Consider the following 21270-nt stretch of genomic DNA (forward strand, 5'->3'; position numbering starts at 1 on the left):
CTTTCTCTCGTCACGCTTTCGTTAGAGTAACACGCGATCAGGTGAGAAGGAAACAAAAATCGAAATACGAATCTTACCGTGTCCCTCTTGCTAAAAATATCCTATCTAGCATTTTTTAAATTATAATTAAATCGAACGGGAAAAAAGGACAATGATCGCACAAAGAAAACGATAAAACTTCCTCGATAAATCTTGTAGCAGCAGATAGAATATTTTAGCTAAGCAGAATGAGAGAATTTTGTGAAATTAGTCACGCGTGTGTCCTTTCCCTCGTCGACTGAACAGAGATCGCGAATTACCTGTATTCGATAGTATACCACCAACGAAGCAAAATAAATCTCGGCATGATTAAACCGAAACGAATAGAGCTGATAATTAATCGGCGTTACCCGACAACGGCCACTAATTATCATTACATAACAAGTCAACGTTGTTCCTATTAATTAGAAAATCCAATATTCGTAGTCATCGACGATTCGGTTCACCTTGTAATTGGCCAAGTAATGCCATTAGCGCAGCCGCGGCTCGTCTCCTCTTAAACGTCCTCTGCAACAAAATAAAATCTACTAGATTTAAATAAATGTGCGCGCATACGAGGGACGTTGTTACGCAATGTACGTGCATTACGGATACACTTGAAGGAACCGAGAGAAACTCATTAGTTTCATCATTCCCGGCGGTGGTGTACATTCAGCCACGACGCAACCCGTGCATGTATGTACATGGGTCGTCGCTCTTCTAATTGCATATACAACGGGGCTCGTTCAAATCAAGTTTCCGTCGAGCACGGCTTTCTATCCTCGGGCATGTTGCACGAGTCGTTTGGATAAACCCTTCGTAGAGCGCTTTTAGCGACTCGTTATCGACGCGAGTATCGATTATCTTTTTGCTCGTTGAATTCCACGTCGATCGAGCCGGGCTTTGCCCAGCGAGCTTCTTATTGCCGAGTGAAATTCTAACGAAGCCTAATGAGAAAATAGTTTTAAAGAACATTGCGTTTACGTACGTTGAAATTTATGAACATATTTTGTGTATATTATACAAGACGTTTTGAGAATTCATTAGCGTCGCAACGAGACCCGACGATCATACACGAGTTTTGTCCATTACATCGATAAGCCATAATTCACTGCGGACCGTATTTAACGCTTTTCGTACGTTTAAAGTGGCCATTTATGCCGTTAGCCAAATTTTACTCGATACAGATTTACAGTAAAGATCTTATAACTTCTATACGTATAGATTTTCAGATTGGTTTGAAACTCTTGCCGGTATAATCGTAACAGTTCCGTTACGGTGCTAATGAAATTTCAAAATGTTTCATCCAACGCATACAATATGAAATCGGAAATATATATTTCGCGAGTTAATTGGCGAAAAGTATTCGATTAATTAGCTAACTTTTACACGAACGAGCAACAGGGTGAGATGTGATGTAGTTGGAATTCGTCTACATAAATGAATATTTAATCCCAGATAAAGAGCAAATGAAATGAACCCTCGAGCCTGTTGTTGTAGTTTTAACAAATAAACAAGCTTATCTGAGAGTTACAAGTAACCAGCACGTGTATCTCGTTAGATATATCCGATGTCCCGGCCGACTACACATATCTAACGTCAGTATGTTAAAGGTTAAGTATCATCGAAAGCGTACTCCCGTAGTGTGCGTCGCTAGAAGCTTTTATCGAAAGATACGGATACGAAGAATTCGCCAATCATGCCCGAAGAAATCGGACAGTTTTACGAGCGCAAAACACACAGAGGAGAACGTTCGTCAAGCATTTCAGACCTGTCTACCTTTTTGCCCGCGGCATCGCAACGTATATTTTTTCTCCCCTTTCCTCCCGTGATCTTTATTCAATTCGCAACACACACGCGCGCATTTACATAAATTACGGATTATAACGTCATTAAATCGAGGCAATCTGTCGAATGTGGAACGAATTTTGCAATGCTTCGCTTTTGACCACGTGTTTCACATTTTTAATCGTTAGTTCCAACCGATTTGAGAAAATGTTTCGCGCACTTGATAAAATATGCCTGAACACTCGCACTGTGCGTATCGAGAAATTGTTATGAAAATAATGCAGTAAAAGAAATCGAAGGAGAACATCGATTCACGTGCTTCTCGAACCTGTAATCGTTTAGCAACCGAAGAAAAAATGTAAAAAAAAGAAATACGAGCAACATGGGCAGAGAATGAGGGGGACAGGGGGTAGAGCCCGTCGGGAAATAATTAATATGCCATGGACGCATAACGAACGACCCCGCGAAGCAGTCTGTTTGTTTTCGGACGGGTCTTCTTCGGCTCCAGGCATGTCGGCCGTATCTCTCTTTTGCCCGGGCCTTCTCGACCTCCCGCTGCTTCCCTCTTTCCCTTTTTATTTTAAACGCACACGAAGCCCTTCTCCCCAGCTTCTTCTGTCTCTCCTCCCTTCTCCCCTTACTCCACAGAGTAGATACAGTTCTCTCTAGTTTCCTCCTAACCACGTTCCGCGGCTCCGATGAAAAAAGAAAGGCGTGTATACCTTTCTGGAGAAACTTCAAACTACCTCACTGAACCGTAACGTAAGATAAAATATAGACGTCGTATCGGAGGTTACATCATCGGAGGATACTTTTTGAGAAAAAGTACTTACGTTATAATTGACTCACAGAACGGAATCTTCGTAAAAGTTTCGAACGGCCGAGTCGTTCGTATGAAGAACCCTTCGATGTACGAGGACTCTTTGCGTTTGATCGAAACTAGTCGCAACAAGTTTACGTAATCTGGAGAATTACGAAGAGAAGTTTTCCTGAAACCCTCTTACGGCTCTTACGAGTCTCCGGTGGCTTTGTCGCTCTGAAGGCTCGTGAGAGCCGCCGACCAACCGAGCGAGCAGCGGCACAACAACGCAACGGTGCACACAACGAGAGGCCGCATGCCTCTCTCCATATATTCTCTCCACTTTAATCTTTCTTTTGTGACTCGGCTGTTTTAACGTTTTTTATTCGCCGATCAGGCGGGCCTCGTGGACGCGACAGAGATGAAGATGCGCGATGAGAGAGGAGAAAACGAGAAAGACGAGGAACGAAAAAGAAAGACGAACGGAGAGAAAGAGAGACGGCAGACAGAGGCAGGGCATCGTTGCAAGCTTATTAGCAAGAAGTCGGAGAAAGAGGGGAACGTAAGAAGTTTCGTCGAGGGAGAAAGGATCGTTTAACGGGGAATGACGCAGGGAGGATTCGAGGGATAGACGAAGTAATATCGCGAATAAAGATGGTCTCGCATTACCATAATAAACAAGTTTGCTGCGGCTAATCGTTACAAAACCAAAGTTCTTTGTTCCACCGACAAAAGGGTCTGACTGACACGCTTCGTGATATCGAAGTTTCGCATCGATCGATCTGTTGCGTCGCTTTGTTTCTCGATGACAGAAGACAAAAAGAAGGTTGCCGCGATATCGCCTTGAGAGTTTCATGAGAATAGTCGAGAGGCAACGTTCGATCATGCTAATGAATTATTTCGTTAAACCGTAGCTGGTTGCAGTGAAATCCACATGGCAGCTTGTGCAGCAAAATAAATTATTCCGTTGGCCGAAGGAAACGTGAAGGGAGAGGCTGAGAGAAGAGTAAACGGGCGAGAGTAAAGTCACGGATAAAGATGGCTTCGCATTATCATAATAAACAGGCGGTACGATGGTTAGTCACTGCGAACTGCTCCGTGTCTCTTTGTTTATTTCATACGGCCCTCATTAACACACCGCGGAGAGAACTCTACTCTCTCTCGGTGTAATGTATATTTACGCTATGTCAAGCACGGTCCCAGTGTTGTATCGAGCCTGTTTCTCGCCGTGGATTTCTTCCAGACCCCCCGGTTGTAGTCTGTTCGAGCAAAACATCTCAAACATTACTCTCTATCAAAATTTGTTGTCCTTCTACCATTTATTTTAAGAAATTTGTTTGGCAAATACGTTAGCGAGATATACGCTGTACTCGTAGATATACATCTCATGCCGATTCGCATTTTGTCGAATTATGTATGTACTAAGATATTTATACGAGCCTATATAAAATTATAAGTCTCATCGACGAACGAAGGAGGGCTTGGTAGCCGGCAGGTAAACGAAAGTAAGCTCTCTGTATAGCTGTTGCAACGACCAGGGTATAATCTTTTATGACTTTCAGTCGGGTACTCATTAAGGGAGGCCGCCAAGTATATCAACGCAGTTATGCTTAAGATGCTTGAACGTGAAAACGCTTAACGATAGTGGAATTATATCGCTCGAATTGTCTTATCCACTATACTTATAAATAGAGCTTATAAATAAAGATGAAATGTAATCAATTAGTAGAACGTGCAGTATATCGCTTAACTCTTGTTATATCCGAGATGTTGGAGACAAGTACAAGGGAATCTAGCGTATGTAAAGACGAACCGTAATATTGCTTCATTAATCAGAATGAATCATCTATTATCAATCAAGGCTATTATTATCAAAAACAGCATGAAAAACGAAAGACGTCTTGTTCGCTTTATCGCACTTTCGGTATTATTCCAGTTGAGAAGAATGTTCTCTGACCTCAAACTTCTCTCCCTCTGTCCGACAATTTCGAGCGTAGTGCTGGAGATAATTTATATTGCTGATCTCGTAATAGTATTCCTGTTTCATTGCCGTGATTCTCTCAAATTATAAACTTGATGTCCTCGCATGCAATTCTTTTCACCGGTCCTTTTTAATCTTGTTAAATCTTTCGATTTGAATTCCTCTCGTAATAACAAAAATTAATTAATCTCAATATTTTTTCCATTCGCAGACTCGCCATACGTCCGAGAAGTGAGGTGTTATTGCAATCAACCGGAATGTGTGCCTCAAGGATACATGTGCCGTGGCAGGGGCTGCTTTTATCCATCATTATTAAGAGCAGAACATAGCGCCTACAGTGGCTGCCTCGATGAGAGCTTCAAAGAACAGCAATGTCCTACGGGATACCTCTGTTGCGAACAAGATCTCTGTAACCACGTGGATAGCCCAGCCATGAGAAACAGGCTCAACAAGACTCTTCAAGGTTGAATGAATATTCTCATTGCAAGATCATTAAAATTGCGTGGACTTAACTCGACGCGATGCCATCAGAAGTGGCGCTTTCGCATTTCTCTATAATGCTATTTTCGTACGCGTCTCGGCGTTTATTTTGTAACGAATTTTTTTCTAATACAAGTCACGCTCCGTTCGTTTTGTATAGATAGTGCGAGATAACACAATATCATTTCCTTCTAACTCGATTATTCAAATTTATTTCTCATACGTTGAAAAAATTCTTGAGTTCAATGATTTCCACTTGTTCGATAAATATGTGTTAAGATATATATATATATGTAGAAAGAGAGAGAGGAAGAGAATTTTACGAAGCCTCGAACCGGCGATTTAAAACAATGGCGAAAGTCGAAGGTTGTGTGAATTTATGAATAATGAAACGTTTTGCATAATTTATTTCAAACAGCTAGGTATGTAACGAAAGACTTTTTATTGTTAACAGTACTGGTGAGTGACCAACGACCTTTCCTCAGTCCGGTGCAGCCGATCAATCACGGAGGTCAAGCGACAGATGGATGGTTCAAGACTGCCACAATCGCTGTACCGATTTGCGGTCTAATCGCTCTACTGATACTGGCCACTCTTGCCACTAGATTACTTCAGCCTGTGCCGACGCAAAGCAACAAACTCGGATCACATCAAATGCCCGATAATGGACCACCGTTATTAGGATCACCGAAAGTGCCTCTCGTTTAATAATCTCGCAATCCCAAAGACGTTCGATAAAGTGTTCTAGCGGATAGACATTAGTAAGACTAACTAGAAAGCTAGCGGGCTTGTATAGCTCCACTTGGCTGTGAATTTTGTGAAAAAAGCGACTGCTGTAAATTATAACATTGCGTGTTGTGCATCGATAGCTGCAATTCCTTTGAACGACGATCCTGTGAATGATCACAGGAAAGATCGAAGAGTGAGAAAAGGTCAATAAAACAGGGCCTTTGTACATGACGTTAATTAAAAGCAAAAAAAAAAAAGAAAGAAAAAAAATGATACGCATGATAACGCCTTTATTGTAGCATTGTAAATAGATTATGTATTTTGTATCGTATATTAAATGATATTCGCTTATTTAGGCGGCGTACAAATTGTAATTGTAATCGCGTTTTACGATATCGTCGAACTTCAAATGTTAAAGACGGTTTTAGACAGAAGACCATAGTAATGTTACAATATAATCTCAAGGGATACACATATAATCCTGCAATAAGAATCATTTTTTCCATCGAGAAACGATATCGATGAAAAATGAACGAAGAACACTAAAAAGTCTGATACTTGTTTTTTTAATTGTATAAGATATCTTCTTCCGCAAATCAGTTATTCTAGTACATCACGTACTCCTGACATAGTAATCGTATTCCATATAAATATACTATATTGTGATAGTATGACATAACTTGTATGATAATTATATTATTAAATGTACCACGACTTTGTTTTACAACACGTGTTACTCATGAGGGACAAATCGATACGAAAATCGACTTAAAATACATTGAAATAATTTTTCAGTAATCGGTCTCTATTTATTTCCTCCTTTTTTTATAATTACATATACATACCATACCGATACCCGATATATAGGAAGGGTATGTCATTATTCCGTAAAATATGTAATCTATTTGATCAGCTCAGAAAATTTGTCTCGTTTCATTTCGAAATAGTAATCATAAAATGTTAGTATAATATAAATGTTTTGGCATCACAGTTTAAAATCGTACAATTTTCACATTCCTCGTCTCATTTCCTTTTACAATTTCCACAGGTTTTATACCTCGTTACGCATCCATGATCCATTTCACTCTTTTTCATGGGAAAAAGTGTAGTAGCTTATAAAAATACTGTTTAAGGTATGTATCTTTATTTGTATTTATGATTTGATCTTCCCAAAAATTGGGCTACCAGTCAAGTTCAATTGAAATTCGAGCAGGACATTGTGTTCCATCTATGTACATGTAACATAGAAATACTAGGTTTCGCTCGATACTATAATCAGTCGACCGTCACAACCCGCATGACGGGTTCCATTTATACCGGTTAACAAATTATAGTTCTAGGACAATATTTCACCGAACGATTTAACATAAGCTTCGTGAAGTTTGTTGATAAAATCGGGATCACTTCTCAATAAATAGTTAAAGGCTCGAAGAAACTGATTTTTTGTCAATGGTTCTAACGGTCTGGTTAAAGGTTCAGGTGGACTAGGGGCAGCGAACATAACAGGAGGAATTAATGCCGGTGCTGATCCTCTTCCTGATAGAGTGGGAGGCGTAATAATATCTTCCGATGCCTGATAGAATTAAAATAAAAATTTCAAATTTCGCGTACTTATATAAATATACAACCTAACACGAGTCGATATATACATCCACTCACCGTTGTCGCAGATGCATGAGCAAACAAAGATGCGAGTGGATTTGAATTGCTAGGACCAATAATATCTGATGCTTGATGATTCGTTAAAGTAGAAGTTGATGCATTTGTGGGTGACTGTATCCTAAGAAATCCTGTTGTTCCATTTGTATCGGCAGTATTTTGATTCATAGGTGTTAAAATTTCTTGAGTTATAGACGCAGGCGTAGGTATCATTGAATCTTGTTGAGAAGCAGTTCTGTTTCGTTTTTTAGTTCTGTTCGAAGCTGTTGCATTACAAGCACTGTTAGCAGTCAATATAGTAGTTGGAGTAGTCTGTTGTTGAGTAGCTGGTTGAGGGGTTATAGATCTGTGTTGTTTTTCAATATGTTCAACTGTGTGAGCTGCTGGGTGTGACATTAACCGAGCAAGCAAGGGCTTACTTTCGTTTGCAACAGTACCCCCTGGAGTAGGCTGATCTCCAGCCTTAAAGTGACCAGTATTAACCTAGAAAGATTGTAAAATCTAACATATTTCCAACTCCTTACTTTAAAACACTATATACGATTGAACGTGTAATACTAACTTTTGCTTTTGCAAAAAAGTCCATTACACTCTGTGAAGTAACATCTGGTCCTAATGGCGCAGCTAATGGTCCAGATACATCATCAGTTGTAGGAGTACCTAATGGAGATTTAGTACTATGCCTTTCTTTGATACCACCTCCACTACTATTATTATTTCTATTAGTATTAAAGTCTTCTTGAGCTTTACTAAGCATACTAAATATATCAACATTGCTCGCATTAGGGCCGGATTCTTTTTTTACGTTAACAGCAGGTTTATTGAAAGTCTTGCGGTTTTCCTCTGATTCTTTAATAAGTTTGTTCAACATTGCACCAATGCGTACACATTCTTCTTTATCGTAAAACCAAATGCCATAAATATTACATCTGGAATTTCTATAGAGTAAAAAAGGTTCTTGGAGTTGTAAATCTAAACCTTGCGTAACTGGCTCTACTAGGTTATTTGTATTTAATCTGTAAGAATGTTATTAATACATAAAATAATAGGCTTATTTAAGACTCGCACAGATTTTTTTTGATATATAATTATCTTTCGTATAATGTCAAATAATAACCTATAACAAGATTGCTGAACACTATACGGTATATAGTATTATGATACTTCAAATACCTAGCAAACTATATATAATATTGCAATTAAATCATATACATTAATTTGTTTTACTAATGCAAATCTAATAGAAACAATGTTTCTAATACAATACATGAAATAATGAGTTATAGAAAATATTAAAATATTCATTGTGCCTTTAATTATAAAACATGTTTCCTAGAACGTTATTTTCACTGAATGTATTAATGAATAGTATAAATTATACATATGTTAATACTCGCACGCTTAATATTTGTAATATGTTTAAAAAATATAGACAAATACAATACAAAAATGTACATGTATATGTATGTATACATGTATATACATTATACGTTACCTATTCATGATAAGAACACTGTTATAGGGTTCGCCATTTCGCGAATATACGAATAGAGCACCTTCAATATTCGTTTTTTCCCACTCATTATTAACTGCGTTAAAGGTATAAAGTGCTACGTGTGTCGCAGTTTCCAGAATATCTTTTACATAGGGGTCTACCCGTTTCAGAGCGGCCACGTTCATTCGTAACCCTGTTAAATCCGTCATCGTGCTCCTTACAGCTTGATGGTACAGTTTATGAAATACAAGAATAATCGGTATTTTCCTAATTCAATTGAAATTTAGCTTAGTCGTGCAAGCCAATCACTAAGAGCACTGTATTTTGATCTAACGTAAGCAGCTGCCTGTATATTAAACGTCATACTAGATTTTAAGGTTGATACCGTTGCTACATCTGCGAGTTAGTAACATCACAGAAAGCCGACGCTTCCTTTCCGTTTGGTTCAACGTCTGTTTTTGATTGGTGTAAAACCGAGCAATCAGATTTATTGAAATGGACGCTGAATTGTGAGAGGAGGATCAAGCGACAGTTTACCCAATCGAATCGACAGAAATTTTGAAAATCTAAACCAATAATACGAGAATAACATAATTGTAATGCTGGTCATACATATTTGAACGTATATAATTGCAAATTACAAGCCCCAGAGAAAGTTATTTTTAAGTTTTCACTTTTACGGTAAGTTCTATTAATCCAAAAAGAGGTGTCCAGAAATAGTTAGTAATACTTTTTATAAATTCCTACTAAACAATAATTCGTGCTGTTTAATTAATATTATCCCAGATGATAGAATAAATTGGCGATTTCCTAGTGAATTTGAATAATATTAATTTGTTAACTTATTCAGGAAGAATATAGCAATGAAATGATCAAATATTGCGTCATCTTTGTAATCAATAGGGAAAAAAAACAGAATTGACCGCGTGGTATAGTTTTTGATAACAGCAAAAACTGAATGTCATGCTTTAATATCAATTTGATATAGCAGATACTCGTGCTTTCATTCCATAAAAGAAAGTGATAACACTTTGGTGATTCCTTATCTAATTGTTGTTTGCCGACAGAATCGAGTGTGTTGTTTTGTTTGTTGTATTCATTAATACATATGATGTACAGAACACTAAGTATTGGTTTTTTTATAAGATGTGATTTTAATTAATCACATGCAATACAAATCTTTGAAAACTTAAAAGAACAATGTTTTAAATCCGAAATTTGCATTTAAACTTTTGAATAATGAATGAACTTCTTGTTATTATATAATACCATCCTATTAGATATATATATATATGTGTGTGTGTGTATATATATATATATATATATATATGTATATATATGTACAATGATTTATGATTAGTCTGATCATTATATTTCTCAATTTTCTCTTATGCAGTCGGCTCGCGGGAAATGTAAACGGTGTATGGTACACATAAAGTAGAATTTTGAGAATATCATGCGCGCTAGCTAAGCGCATGGAAAAATTGGGTCGATGTGCGAAAGATGGCGGCTACTGCGTGGTGTATGTGAAAAAGATTCGTACATAGATTTTGCCTGTAGTTTTTACCGAAACATGACAAGATATGGAAAAGCGTATTTGTATGTGCACGCCGCCACTATACGCGGAAGGTTCGTAATGTTGATGAATATTCAGATTCCATGTTTCCTATTCGCGTAAAAGACGTTTGTTTACGATAAAGTTTGTATAATACTATAACGTGAAGTGGAGTGTTGCAAGGGAAAAAGAGACCCTAACGTAGGCGAGACTGGAGATCAAGTGTTGCCGGACTTCGGCCCGGTAAGAAGATCAGTAGAGATGCTGAAGCAATTGCAGATGGGGATGAGAGCTTTCCTCTTGATGGCCTCCCGATTGTGGACATGCGTCTTCTTTCTCCTCAAGAAGCAGGTTAGAGCCGTAAGTAGGTGCTTCGCGCCTCTACTAGCATTTTTTTCCTTACAATTTTTATAACATAATATCCTCCTGGTATTGTGTCAATTTCTCCATTAAATACATTAATTCACGTTTCTCCATTTACAACAATCTTCCGTCGGTTCCAGTGAATATTTGTTATGATCATGTTGTCACAATATAGCGTGTTCATAATGCAGCGTTAATTACGTTAAAACATTCCGTGCAATGATTAAAAGCTTTTTTCTTTAACATTGTAATCCCTTTCTTTTGCTTTTGATGTTAAAACATATAGAATAATCATGATTATCATATTTTCTGGAGGGTCATATGAGGTTTGAAGTATCATATGCTTTTGCTATATCATTGTTAATCAGCGTTTTTAATTAGTAAACGATGTATATATTATGTTCTATATATTGTGTTTCTCACATATTAGATATATTTTAACAGCCAGGTAAATAATGACATTTGTTTACCATAAAACAATAAAGTATCTTAATTTGAGGAATCTTTTAATTACTTTCCCTTACCCCCTATTTTTACACATGTCATATTCCATTAATATAAATATGTTTTATGTAAGCACACTGCGTTCAGTCATTATTTCTATTGCTTATTTATGTTGATAATAGAGGCATTATTATGCATATGCTAAATATGAAATAAATAATTCATGTTTTATAATTGATGTATTTTTAGATATCACAAATGCAACCTGTTAAATATGAGATCTTCCCATTATCTCCATTGTCAAGGCACAGACTTAGTAAGTATTACTGATATTCTATGTTAGATGTGTTGCTATAAGCTATTAATGTATATATATAATTAAAATGTATTATAGGTATAGTTAAAAGGAAAGTACTAGTATTGGATTTGGATGAAACATTAATTCACTCCCATCATGATGGAGTAGCAAGGCCAACAGTTAGATTTGGTACACCACCAGATTTTATTCTTAAGGTGAAAATAGATAGACATCCAGTCAGATTTTTTGTCCACAAAAGACCACATGTAGATTTCTTTCTAGATATTGTTAGTCAATGGTAAGTTTCATTATCAGAAAATAACTTTCATTTATATTTCAATTGAGACTTTGTACCTATTATGCCTTTAGATAAGAAATCATATCAATTATGAACTGTTGATATTTTTAATATAACATATGCTATTAAATATATTGAAAAATAAATGTTCTTTCTTTTTCCTCTTTTTAAAGGTACGAACTAGTGGTTTTCACTGCTTCCATGGAAATCTATGGAGCAGCTGTTGCAGAAAAGTTAGATAACAACAGGGGTATTTTAAGAAGAAGATACTATAGACAACATTGTACACCAGAAATGGGTTCCTATACTAAAGATCTATCTGCAATTTGTTCAGATCTAGCGTCAGTCTTTATACTTGATAACAGTCCTGGAGCCTACAGGGCTTATCCTCGTAAGTATTCATAATATTTATTTTTCTTAATGCAATAATATTAATTTTTCATGACTCTTATAATGTAGTTGTCTGATTTAACACGATTTCCTAATTTTTTAATTTTTTTCGTATGTATTAAAAATAATCATGTATTCTAAATCTGTTTAATTTTATGCATGATACAACAATAATTGTGAACAAATTATTACAAATACAAAAACAATTAATAAAAGATGAAATGAATATATACATGAATTTAGTATACATATTTACATATAGGATTGTTTTTATAATTTTAATACTATTGTCGTATCATGTACTATATATCACAACCTGTAGTCAGAACTTGCTTACATGTGCACAACTATGTGTAGTGGAATAATTCTATCTCGATCTACATTAAAAATATTGATTAAATATTTCCTAATCTCATTACTCAACAACTTTTAATCAAATTCATTCAGAAATTGCACTCATAAATAACATTCTACAAATACATTCTGATGTCCATATGCTTTAATGATTAAAGACGTTTTGTGTACCGATTGTAGTTGTTAGGGATACAGATAAATACAGAATTATATATTATTTTATGAGTTTATATTGTCTATGCAGCCATTGATATCAAATTATTCCATCATTGCAATTTTATTTTGTAAACTAAAACATCGAAACTAAGATTTAAAACATTATTTAAGATACGTAGTTTATTTTATGAAACTTTTTCTACTAGAACGAATTTATTAATTTTTTAATTTAAACCAATTTCGGTGTATCTATTACTGTTATTATCGTTGCTATGATCGTTGCTGTAATTATTTTAAATAAACGGTGCTGCGCGCATTAATAACAGAGAAAACATTGACATATTTTATAATTTTTCTTTCATGTCGTTTAGTTCCTACACTTACATTTTATATAGTTTGACTGGGTAAACAAATAATGAAATCGAACACCGAGATAAATTTTATTGAAAAACGTATCTATTTGCAGCTATCAGCGTTGATGTTCTGTAAGCAAGCACTGAATACAGGCCTATGGATAGATGTAAAATATGCTCAATTGCCAATGCTCCTCCACTTGAATAAGCACTGGACACTACGCCGAATTGGCAATGAACTAATTTCGACTGTTTTAATCGTTTTTTTTAATAATTCCTGTGTATCAGGTACTAGATTAAAGATTAGATTTTATTTTTATTCAATGCTTTTTATCTCCAGCATCCAAGAAAATCATAATCCATTCTTTAGAAATTGAGTAGTATATTTTTACATAAAGAAAGTGTTGTATAATCGGATTTTCTTGGATGTTATATTGGACAACTATAATTTTTTAATTGATATTTCGTTTTTAGATATTTTAGACTTAAAAATGTTATTCACGTGTTAAGCATTTTTAGAAAGCATTTGTTTATTCCCTTTTTTCTGTTTATGGCAGATAATGCAATACCAATAAAGTCATGGTTTAGCGACGCGGGAGATACTGCTCTGTTAAGTTTACTTCCAGTTCTGGATGCACTTCGTTTTACACAGGACGTGCGGTCTGTTCTTTCAAGGAATTTACATTTACATCATACTTGGTAGCACAGTTTGGATTAATTAATAAATTAGATTTATTAGAGACCGAACTACAAAACGTTTAGCGTGTTTAATCTAGGATTATTGTTACTGGTACTGTGTTAATAGACATTAGGATGCTGACTAAACGATGCGACAATGATCCCTGACACACACCCTGTCCTCATTTTCTACGCTCGTTAGAAAACAAAACTGTAGCGAGTAAGTCTGAAAGGGAGTGGGACCTTTAACCAAACTATTTACATTAGCACAAAATATCCTGGTATTTTCGTTATGTTCATGTGTGCGCAATACTATATATGTACGTACGCGAATGGTACACACATACGCAAAAACAATTACACATATACACACATGCATACACGACAAACATACAGAGCTTTTTAAGAAAAAAATGTATTTGCCAAAGATCAAGATTTTCAGTTAACATAGATTTATATATTTTACTTGAAATAATTTTGTTCTAAGTGGAGATATGCAAAACATTTTAAGTATTTTGCCACACATGATAAAAAAGTGTTATATTTTTTAAACAAATTATTTCTGTTATATATAATATTATTAAACTTAAAGTGTAGTATTAAAAAAAGGATAATCTACTACTAAGTCACACTTTAAATGGACTTCGCTGTAACTCACTGTATCAGTGAGGCAGCTATCCTGGATATACCTAATAATAAAAAGAAGTATTAAAGAACTATGAGGAAGCGATATTTGATTTCAATAAATTTTAAAAAAAATTAAAATTCTTTAAAACGCAATGTACGATGTTAAAGAGATAAAAAAATAGACGAATAAAGTAACAGTGAACGGATGTAATCGTACATGTAGCTCTACAGTACATTTGTTCGCTTGTTTAAGCATTCAAAGTAATATTGAAGATTACATGGTTTGTACTATGGTGAGGAATGTGTTTGTTGCAGAATGATTGGTTTGAGTGAATGAAAAGTGTAATCAAGCCATTAAACATTTCACATAACATTTATATATATAGATACATAAATATATATATAAATGTTAGTTTCACTTAATCATAAAACATCAATTTAAAAAAATATGCCCATGTGCACAAGATTGAAATAATAATTTGTTCTCAAATAAATTGCATATGATTGAGAACATTTGTTTATTTATTGACGTATATCAAATGAATTGCTCACAAGGATTTATATTATTAATAGTAATTTATTTCCCCAAAGTAATAAGAGTAGCCATGGGTAATAGGTATAAGATAAAGCAGGATTACACCACATTTAATAAAATAATGTCTTTCTGTACATAGTATACCTGTATGTACATGTATGTATGCTCACATACATGCAATTATATCTATATGTCAAGGAAATATTAATTTTTTAATTTCAGATATACACTGCAAAGCAACTTGTATAATATATTCCTTGGCTTAATATGGTTCTATGTATCGCGAATGTCTTTTTAAATTCAAATATGAATTAAAATGTACATATTTAGTTTGTAAAGCTAGTTTGTATTTTTGGTTTTTATACCTTTCCCATTATATCGTTAAATATTTCATATAGATGATTTGTTCTAAGTAATAAACAATGTTAAATAGTAATGTGATTGTGCATTAGGAATATTGTTAAGAAAATGTTTTATTTTTTATTTACTTTTTTATTTCAATATCATAAAATTATTAAACAATATTCGAGGCCTTTAACAACAGGGATGGAAGATTGATGCTAATAATCAAAGCCGAACAAATGTTAGTTCTTTCAGAGATTCCCAAAAAGAAGAAAAATAAATAAAAATTAAGTAACAAGCGTCATTTACAAAAATTTAATATTATTTAAAATATGATGCATTATATATGTCCCTTTGTTTTACAAACAACTTTACATTTTTATAGGAACCAAAACGATTACTATGTGACTTTTGGACACAAAAGTCAACACAGAATTGGTCAAAATAAAAGTTGAATCGGTAATATAATAAGAGTAAAAGTTCGAATCTTAATATATATTACACGTGATTAAAATCATCTATTTCTTTTAATAGACATCACAGAATATTCTGTACATTGAAGACTGTTATGGTGGAAGTGAATGTTTATGAATTATCTTGAATTTACACCTTAGGCGGATCTTCGCGAATCATTTCCAGAGAACTATCTGAATTATTAGCGCTACTTCCACTTCCAGCATCATCTTCTCGTTCAGTTGATTTTTCCTGACTTGTACCTGCAGCATCTAATTGCCATGTTGGTATAGATATAGATGGTACTGATGCTGGCGCACTTGGAAATTGTTTTCTGTTTAAAATTCAAAATTTTAGTAAATACGAATAATTGTAAATTACTTGACTTTCTACGTACAAATTTTATACAATTTTGGTAATACTAATTACAAAATTATGCAAGAATATTAAACGTAGAATCTGTGTTTTTTACATATTTTTTGTAATCAATCACAATTTGATTGATATATTTTATAGTTTTTTTATTAAAAAAAATTTTTACTTTTGTATTTTTAAATGAATGTATTTGAGTGATTGGATCTGAAATATATGCATGTTTGTATGTGTGTGAATCAGCATAAAGAAGGAGAAAAAAAACTTTTGTATAAAAATTATATCTTAAGATTATTGTATAAATTTAAAAATAAAATAGTATATGATGTATAAACAGAATGATTATCTTGTATAGGAATAAATGTTATAAATTCTAATTGTTGATTACGTATTGTGTCGTAATATACTTCAATATGTAATCATGTTACAGCATAATTACATACATAAATGTATATTATACCTTGATAAAAGTAAAGATTTGAGACTAGCTAAATCTTGTTTCAATTCTTGTACCAATTGAGGTACCATTGGGTCCATAGATCGATTCTGTGTCAACTTTTGCACATCTCCCTCAACTTTAGAAATAGATTCTTTTACTTCTTTCATGGAATTTTGAATAGTCTTGTCTAACTCAGTAACTGAATCCTTTACGCTATCCTTCTTTCTCCGGCCAAATAGAAATGGTTCAATAAATTTCTACAATGAAGTACAATACGATTAACTTGTTACATGATTTGAAAGTAAGGCTTGCACTATGTACATACGATAATACCTTGTAAAACCAATAAATGCAATATATAGTAGCTCCAATTAAAGCCGTAGCATTAAAGAATTCTTTAATTCTTTGGAAAAGAGTTATTTGGTATGGGTATGTTTGAAAATATGGATACATTTGTCTTGGTGGAATAGGGACCACTGTATAATCATTTGAATTATGAACAACATTTTGATCAATCGTTATGTCAATAGAAGCTAATTTAAATGCTCTTTTAATTTCTTCCTCTGTTAAACCCTTTTTTTGAAGAAATTCTTCTTTACGTCCAATAGGGCTACTTTGTACTTTAGGATTTTGTAAAAATTCTACTGCTGTTTTTACCTTAAAGAAAAATTTTTATCAACTTTTTATATTAAAATATTTTTAACAAAAAATGTATACTTATTACATCATTTTATCCTTAATACTTATATAATCAATCAATGATTACTTTTACTTCGTATCGTTCTGCTGAAATTCCTTAATATATGATAAAATATTAAGATATTTAAATAAATATACATAAGTAAATATATATATATACATATATATAGCCTAAGAATAATAATAACTTACTAAATTTTCCCTCAAAGCAAGGTTATTATTATTTGCATCTTGGTTAGCCATAGCCATAATTAAAGGTATGATCACTTTAACGAAAGTATCATAACTATGTATTCATATTCAGTTTTTTCTTATGTAAATCATTTTGTAATACTAGGTACACATGTATCCGAAAATATTACAACGCGCAGGCGTTGGTATAAACACTTGATATAGTATCTTTTGGGTATAAGAAGATTTTCAAATATCTACTAAGAAAATTATTGAACTCTGTTTTTTATATTTAATTAAAATATATCGTATGTATAGATATCAAATAACAAAAGAAACATGAATTTGCTACATCATTAAAAACATAGAGTGTAATCTTATACATATATTTTGTTGAATTTTTGTATTACGTGCATAAAGAAATATAATCAGCGCAAACAAAAAATTTTCTGAGCGTGCAAAGGAAGAGTTTAATTAGTAGACTGTAAACTTGTAAATTGTTGATAAATTCAATATCTTTTTAATATTTTTATTATAGTGATTAAACATATAAATGTACAACTACCGGTTTTGAAATCAATACAACAACCCTACTTGCCCCATAAACTTATAATTATGATATTTGCAATCATAATGATGGATAGATAAATCTAAATTTCGATACAACTCATTGCTATATATTATACTAATCTATTGTTATTTTGAACTTAACTTATCGTAATAGTATGTCTTTGAGATACGTAGTATAAAGAAGTGGGTGTTGCTTTCGTCATTTGATAGTTCGCACTTGTATCAGTAGGTTGGTACTGTTACTGTACGTTTCGGAGGCTGATACAAATTAGTCTCTTATTTTTATTAATCGCATTAAGAGTCATGTGTAAGTGATCTTTTACAATTCTGAAACTTATATTTATGGATATTTGCATTTCATAATTTTCGGAGAATTTTCGATAATGATAGTGCTTACGATATAGGCCGTTCATTTCCGATCAATAATACTAACCGTTTACAAGACATATTAGAGAACCTCAAATGTCATTTAAGAAAAGGGGCGTTATCTTTTACTTGATGTAAGAAGTTTACGTTAATTTTTAGATAAATTGCTCCTCTCATTTTCTTCAAAGCTAGTCCTTATAGTATTTGAATTGAATTAATACAGTATTGTCCCAAAAAAATTTTCATATCACTACTTGCATTCATTGATTTTTAATTCTTTTGGACGTCTAACAATGTTTTTTAATACGTGCTATATTTATGTTACAACAGATTTTCATCATTATATATAAATTCCTAAAATTAAACATTTTAAGGTTGTAATTAAAAAACTGTTAAATTTGATAAATATATTATATTAAATATTAGATACATTTTATCTTAGAAAGTATATAAGATTTACAAATATATTTTGATAAATCCAAAATTTTGTATGGTAATAAATAAATATTATGTGTTTATAGATTGATTGTAATTGGAATAATAAAAGGTACCCTCTGTCAAAATGATAGGGGGTTTATTTGTCTACAATCATAAGGGAGAGGTACTTATCTCCAGAGTATATAGAGATGACATTGGACGAAATGCAGTTGATGCATTTCGTGTCAATGTTATCCATGCTAGGCAACAAGTACGCTCCCCTGTTACCAATATTGCCAGAACATCATTCTTTCATATAAAACGTGCTAATATTTGGCTGGCTGCTGTTACTAAACAAAATGTTAATGCTGCAATGGTTTTTGAGTTCTTATTAAAAATTATCGATGTTATGCAATCATATTTTGGTAAGATTTCTGAGGAGAATATCAAGAACAATTTTGTGCTAATCTATGAGCTTTTGGATGGTTAGTACCTTAATATGTCATATAAAGATATTTCCATAAGCAAAAAATATTTTGTTTTTAAAGTATAATTAAATTTATTGTCCAGAAATCTTGGATTTTGGGTATCCACAGAATTGTGATACTGGAGTGTTGAAAACATTCATTACTCAACAAGGAGTAAAATCTGCAACAAAGGAAGAACAGGCTCAAATAACCTCCCAAGTAACTGGTCAGATTGGATGGAGAAGAGAGGGTATCAAGTACAGACGTAATGAATTATTCCTTGATGTTCTTGAATATGTGAATCTCTTAATGAGCCCTCAAGGGCAAGTGCTAAGTGCACATGTTGCTGGGAAGGTTATTATTCAAGGGATAAAATGAGGGAACAGCTGAGGTTTTGGAAAACTTATTAATCTAACATTTCTACCGTAACAGGTTGTGATGAAATCTTATTTGTCTGGAATGCCAGAATGCAAGTTTGGAATCAATGATAAGATTGTTATGGAGGCTAAAGGTATGAAAGGTGGAAGCGGTTTGGGAGGAGGTGGAGATGATCCTACAGGTGCTAGATCTGGGAAACCTGTTGTTGTAATCGATGACTGCCAATTTCATCAGTGTGTCAAGCTTAGTAAATTCGAGACAGAACATGCTATCAGTTTCATACCTCCTGATGGAGAATTTGAGTTGATGAGGTAAAAATCCTTTGGGGAAACGTTATGAATGTAAAACTAATAATCTTAATTAATAATTGTTGGTAATGTCTTGCAGATATCGCACCACCAAAGATATATCATTGCCTTTCCGCGTAATTCCATTAGTGCGTGAAGTGGGACGTACAAAGATGGAAGTGAAAGCAGTACTGAAGTCAAACTTTAAACCATCTTTGTTGGGACAAAAGATCGAAGTTCGAGTACCTACTCCTCTGAATACCGCTGGAGTACAATTGATTTGCTTGAAAGGAAAAGCAAAATATAAAGCATCCGAAAATGCTATCGTATGGAAAATTAAACGTATGGCCGGTATGAAAGAAACTCAGTTATCAGCGGAAATCGATTTGCTTGAAACTGATACAAAAAAGAGGTGGACCCGGCCGCCTATATCGATGAATTTCGAAGTACCATTTGCGCCCTCTGGATTCAAAGTTCGGTACTTGAAAGTATTTGAATCCAAATTGAACTATTCCGATCATGATGTTATAAAATGGGTGAGATACATAGGCCGAAGTGGTCTATACGAGACACGATGTTAATGACGTTTCATCGCATTATTGTAAATGAGTAACCTCAAGGCATAAATACGATTTTCTCAAAATTATCACTTTACGGCGCATATTTAAATAGTTGTTTGAAATACTTAGATTAACTGACGAATGATTAAACGTATAAATGGTTAAACGTATAAATGGATAGATACCAAGAGGGGAAGATCTTTGTGCCAATGTGTTTTATAATCTAATTTCTTTCGCGTGTTATATTTTACTGTAACATGTGAGTTCTTTTTAAGAACCTTTTTCTATAACAATTTTATTCTATCTGAGTTTTAGCGAAATTCCAACTTTTGTGAAAGTTAATATTTATGTAATTTCATGCGTCGGATTAGATTTTAATCTTGAACATACATGTATTATATCATACTTCATTATACGTTACGTTAACGGCATTTTTTATTCTTTTTTATAAAATAAAAATTCATGACCTCTTTGGTATCGTAACAACGAGAAAATTTAAAATAATTGCTAAACACCGTGAATGATATTTAAAATGCGCTCAATAAAGTCTAGATTATTGAACATATTTGTTGTCATTTATGAAAATGAATAGAGAATATCTCGATTCATTGTAAAGGAATAATTTTGTCTCTCTATGTTAAAATTCATATGCATAATAAAGTATGTATGTAATTTAAAATGTTATGTTATGTCGTAATTTTTTAAAATAACGTTAATCGTTAAATGGTAGATTTCTATATTGTTGATTA

At 33.6% G+C, this 21270-nt stretch overlaps 5 protein-coding genes across 9 annotated transcripts in view; 3 read left to right on the forward strand and 2 right to left on the reverse strand.

Moving 5' to 3' along the window:
* Positions 1-6593, forward strand: part of LOC126872275 (BMP and activin membrane-bound inhibitor homolog) — a 26771-nt gene extending 20178 nt beyond the window's left edge. The window contains exons 2-3 of the mRNA XM_050632003.1: positions 4798-5049; positions 5521-6593. Coding sequence (XP_050487960.1) covers positions 4798-5049; positions 5521-5774 — 506 coding nt within the window. The 3' untranslated portion in view covers positions 5775-6593. The remainder of the gene's footprint in view (positions 1-4797; positions 5050-5520) is intronic.
* On the reverse strand, positions 6580-9345 carry LOC126872258 (mRNA-decapping enzyme 1A). Its single transcript, XM_050631972.1, has 4 exons — positions 8950-9345; positions 8017-8470; positions 7455-7937; positions 6580-7368 (listed from the first exon to the last, which is right to left on the reverse strand). The coding sequence occupies exons 1-4, from the start codon at positions 9156-9158 to the stop codon at positions 7132-7134; spliced, it is 1383 nt and encodes a 460-aa protein (XP_050487929.1). The 5' UTR covers positions 9159-9345; the 3' UTR covers positions 6580-7131.
* A 145-nt stretch (positions 9346-9490) lies between these two features.
* LOC126872269 (CTD nuclear envelope phosphatase 1 homolog) lies at positions 9491-15342 on the forward strand. 4 transcript variants are annotated; one of them, XR_007691930.1, is made up of 7 exons: positions 9491-9630; positions 10346-10864; positions 11561-11627; positions 11706-11907; positions 12081-12298; positions 13274-13448; positions 13718-13863. XR_007691930.1 is itself a non-coding variant. In XM_050631994.1 (6 exons), exons 2-6 carry the CDS (start codon positions 10766-10768, stop codon positions 13861-13863), a joined length of 732 nt encoding a protein of 243 aa, XP_050487951.1. In that variant the 5' UTR covers positions 9491-9630; positions 10346-10765; the 3' UTR covers positions 13864-15342. The 4 variants fall into 4 exon arrangements, 3 of the variants coding, with proteins under 3 accessions (XP_050487951.1, XP_050487953.1, XP_050487952.1); XM_050631994.1 differs by lacking the exon at positions 13274-13448 and having other exon boundaries at positions 13718-15342; XM_050631996.1 differs by lacking the exon at positions 13274-13448 and having other exon boundaries at positions 10346-10855; positions 13718-15342.
* Positions 15343-15643: 301 nt separating this feature from the next.
* LOC126872268 (peroxisomal membrane protein PEX14) lies at positions 15644-17782 on the reverse strand. The gene is made up of 4 exons (XM_050631993.1): positions 17498-17782; positions 16940-17263; positions 16628-16863; positions 15644-16129 (listed from the first exon to the last, which is right to left on the reverse strand). Exons 1-4 carry the CDS (start codon positions 17552-17554, stop codon positions 15946-15948), a joined length of 801 nt encoding a protein of 266 aa, XP_050487950.1. The 5' UTR covers positions 17555-17782; the 3' UTR covers positions 15644-15945.
* Positions 17783-18204: 422 nt separating this feature from the next.
* Positions 18205-21205, forward strand: LOC126872259 (AP-2 complex subunit mu). Of its 2 annotated transcripts, none has more exons than XM_050631973.1 (5): positions 18205-18353; positions 18934-19314; positions 19400-19650; positions 19729-19985; positions 20062-21205. In XM_050631973.1, exons 2-5 carry the CDS (start codon positions 18975-18977, stop codon positions 20540-20542), a joined length of 1329 nt encoding a protein of 442 aa, XP_050487930.1. In that variant the 5' UTR covers positions 18205-18353; positions 18934-18974; the 3' UTR covers positions 20543-21205. The 2 variants fall into 2 exon arrangements, with proteins under 2 accessions (XP_050487930.1, XP_050487931.1); XM_050631974.1 differs by lacking the exon at positions 18205-18353 and adding an exon at positions 18375-18546.
* Positions 21206-21270: the final 65 nt, after the last annotated feature.

Source organism: Bombus huntii, chromosome 13 (assembly GCF_024542735.1).
Source record: "Bombus huntii isolate Logan2020A chromosome 13, iyBomHunt1.1, whole genome shotgun sequence".
NCBI classification, from domain to species: Eukaryota; Metazoa; Arthropoda; class Insecta; order Hymenoptera; family Apidae; genus Bombus; species Bombus huntii.

Coding starts and splice junctions, on each gene's coding strand:
- LOC126872259 (XM_050631973.1), top strand. CDS start 18,975: ATGATAGGGGGTTTATTTGTCTACAATCATAAGGGAGAGGTACTTATC. Junction 19,651..19,728: donor GTGCACATGTTGCTGGGAAG/GTTATTATTCAA, acceptor CTACCGTAACAG/GTTGTGATGAAATCTTATTT. Junction 19,986..20,061: donor GGAGAATTTGAGTTGATGAG/GTAAAAATCCTT, acceptor AATGTCTTGCAG/ATATCGCACCACCAAAGATA.
- LOC126872268 (XM_050631993.1), bottom strand. CDS start 17,554: ATGGCTATGGCTAACCAAGATGCAAATAATAATAACCTTGCTTTGAGG. Junction 17,264..17,497: donor TTGCTTTGAGGGAAAATTTA/GTAAGTTATTAT, acceptor TTTTTCTTTAAG/GTAAAAACAGCAGTAGAATT. Junction 16,130..16,627: donor AAATCTTTACTTTTATCAAG/GTATAATATACA, acceptor AATTTTAAACAG/AAAACAATTTCCAAGTGCGC.
- LOC126872258 (XM_050631972.1), bottom strand. CDS start 9,158: ATGACGGATTTAACAGGGTTACGAATGAACGTGGCCGCTCTGAAACGG. Junction 7,938..8,016: donor ACTTTTTTGCAAAAGCAAAA/GTTAGTATTACA, acceptor CAATCTTTCTAG/GTTAATACTGGTCACTTTAA. Junction 7,369..7,454: donor CTCATGCATCTGCGACAACG/GTGAGTGGATGT, acceptor TAATTCTATCAG/GCATCGGAAGATATTATTAC.
- LOC126872269 (XM_050631994.1), top strand. CDS start 10,766: ATGCTGAAGCAATTGCAGATGGGGATGAGAGCTTTCCTCTTGATGGCC. Junction 10,865..11,560: donor TCAAGAAGCAGGTTAGAGCC/GTAAGTAGGTGC, acceptor ATGTATTTTTAG/ATATCACAAATGCAACCTGT. Junction 11,908..12,080: donor CTAGATATTGTTAGTCAATG/GTAAGTTTCATT, acceptor CTCTTTTTAAAG/GTACGAACTAGTGGTTTTCA.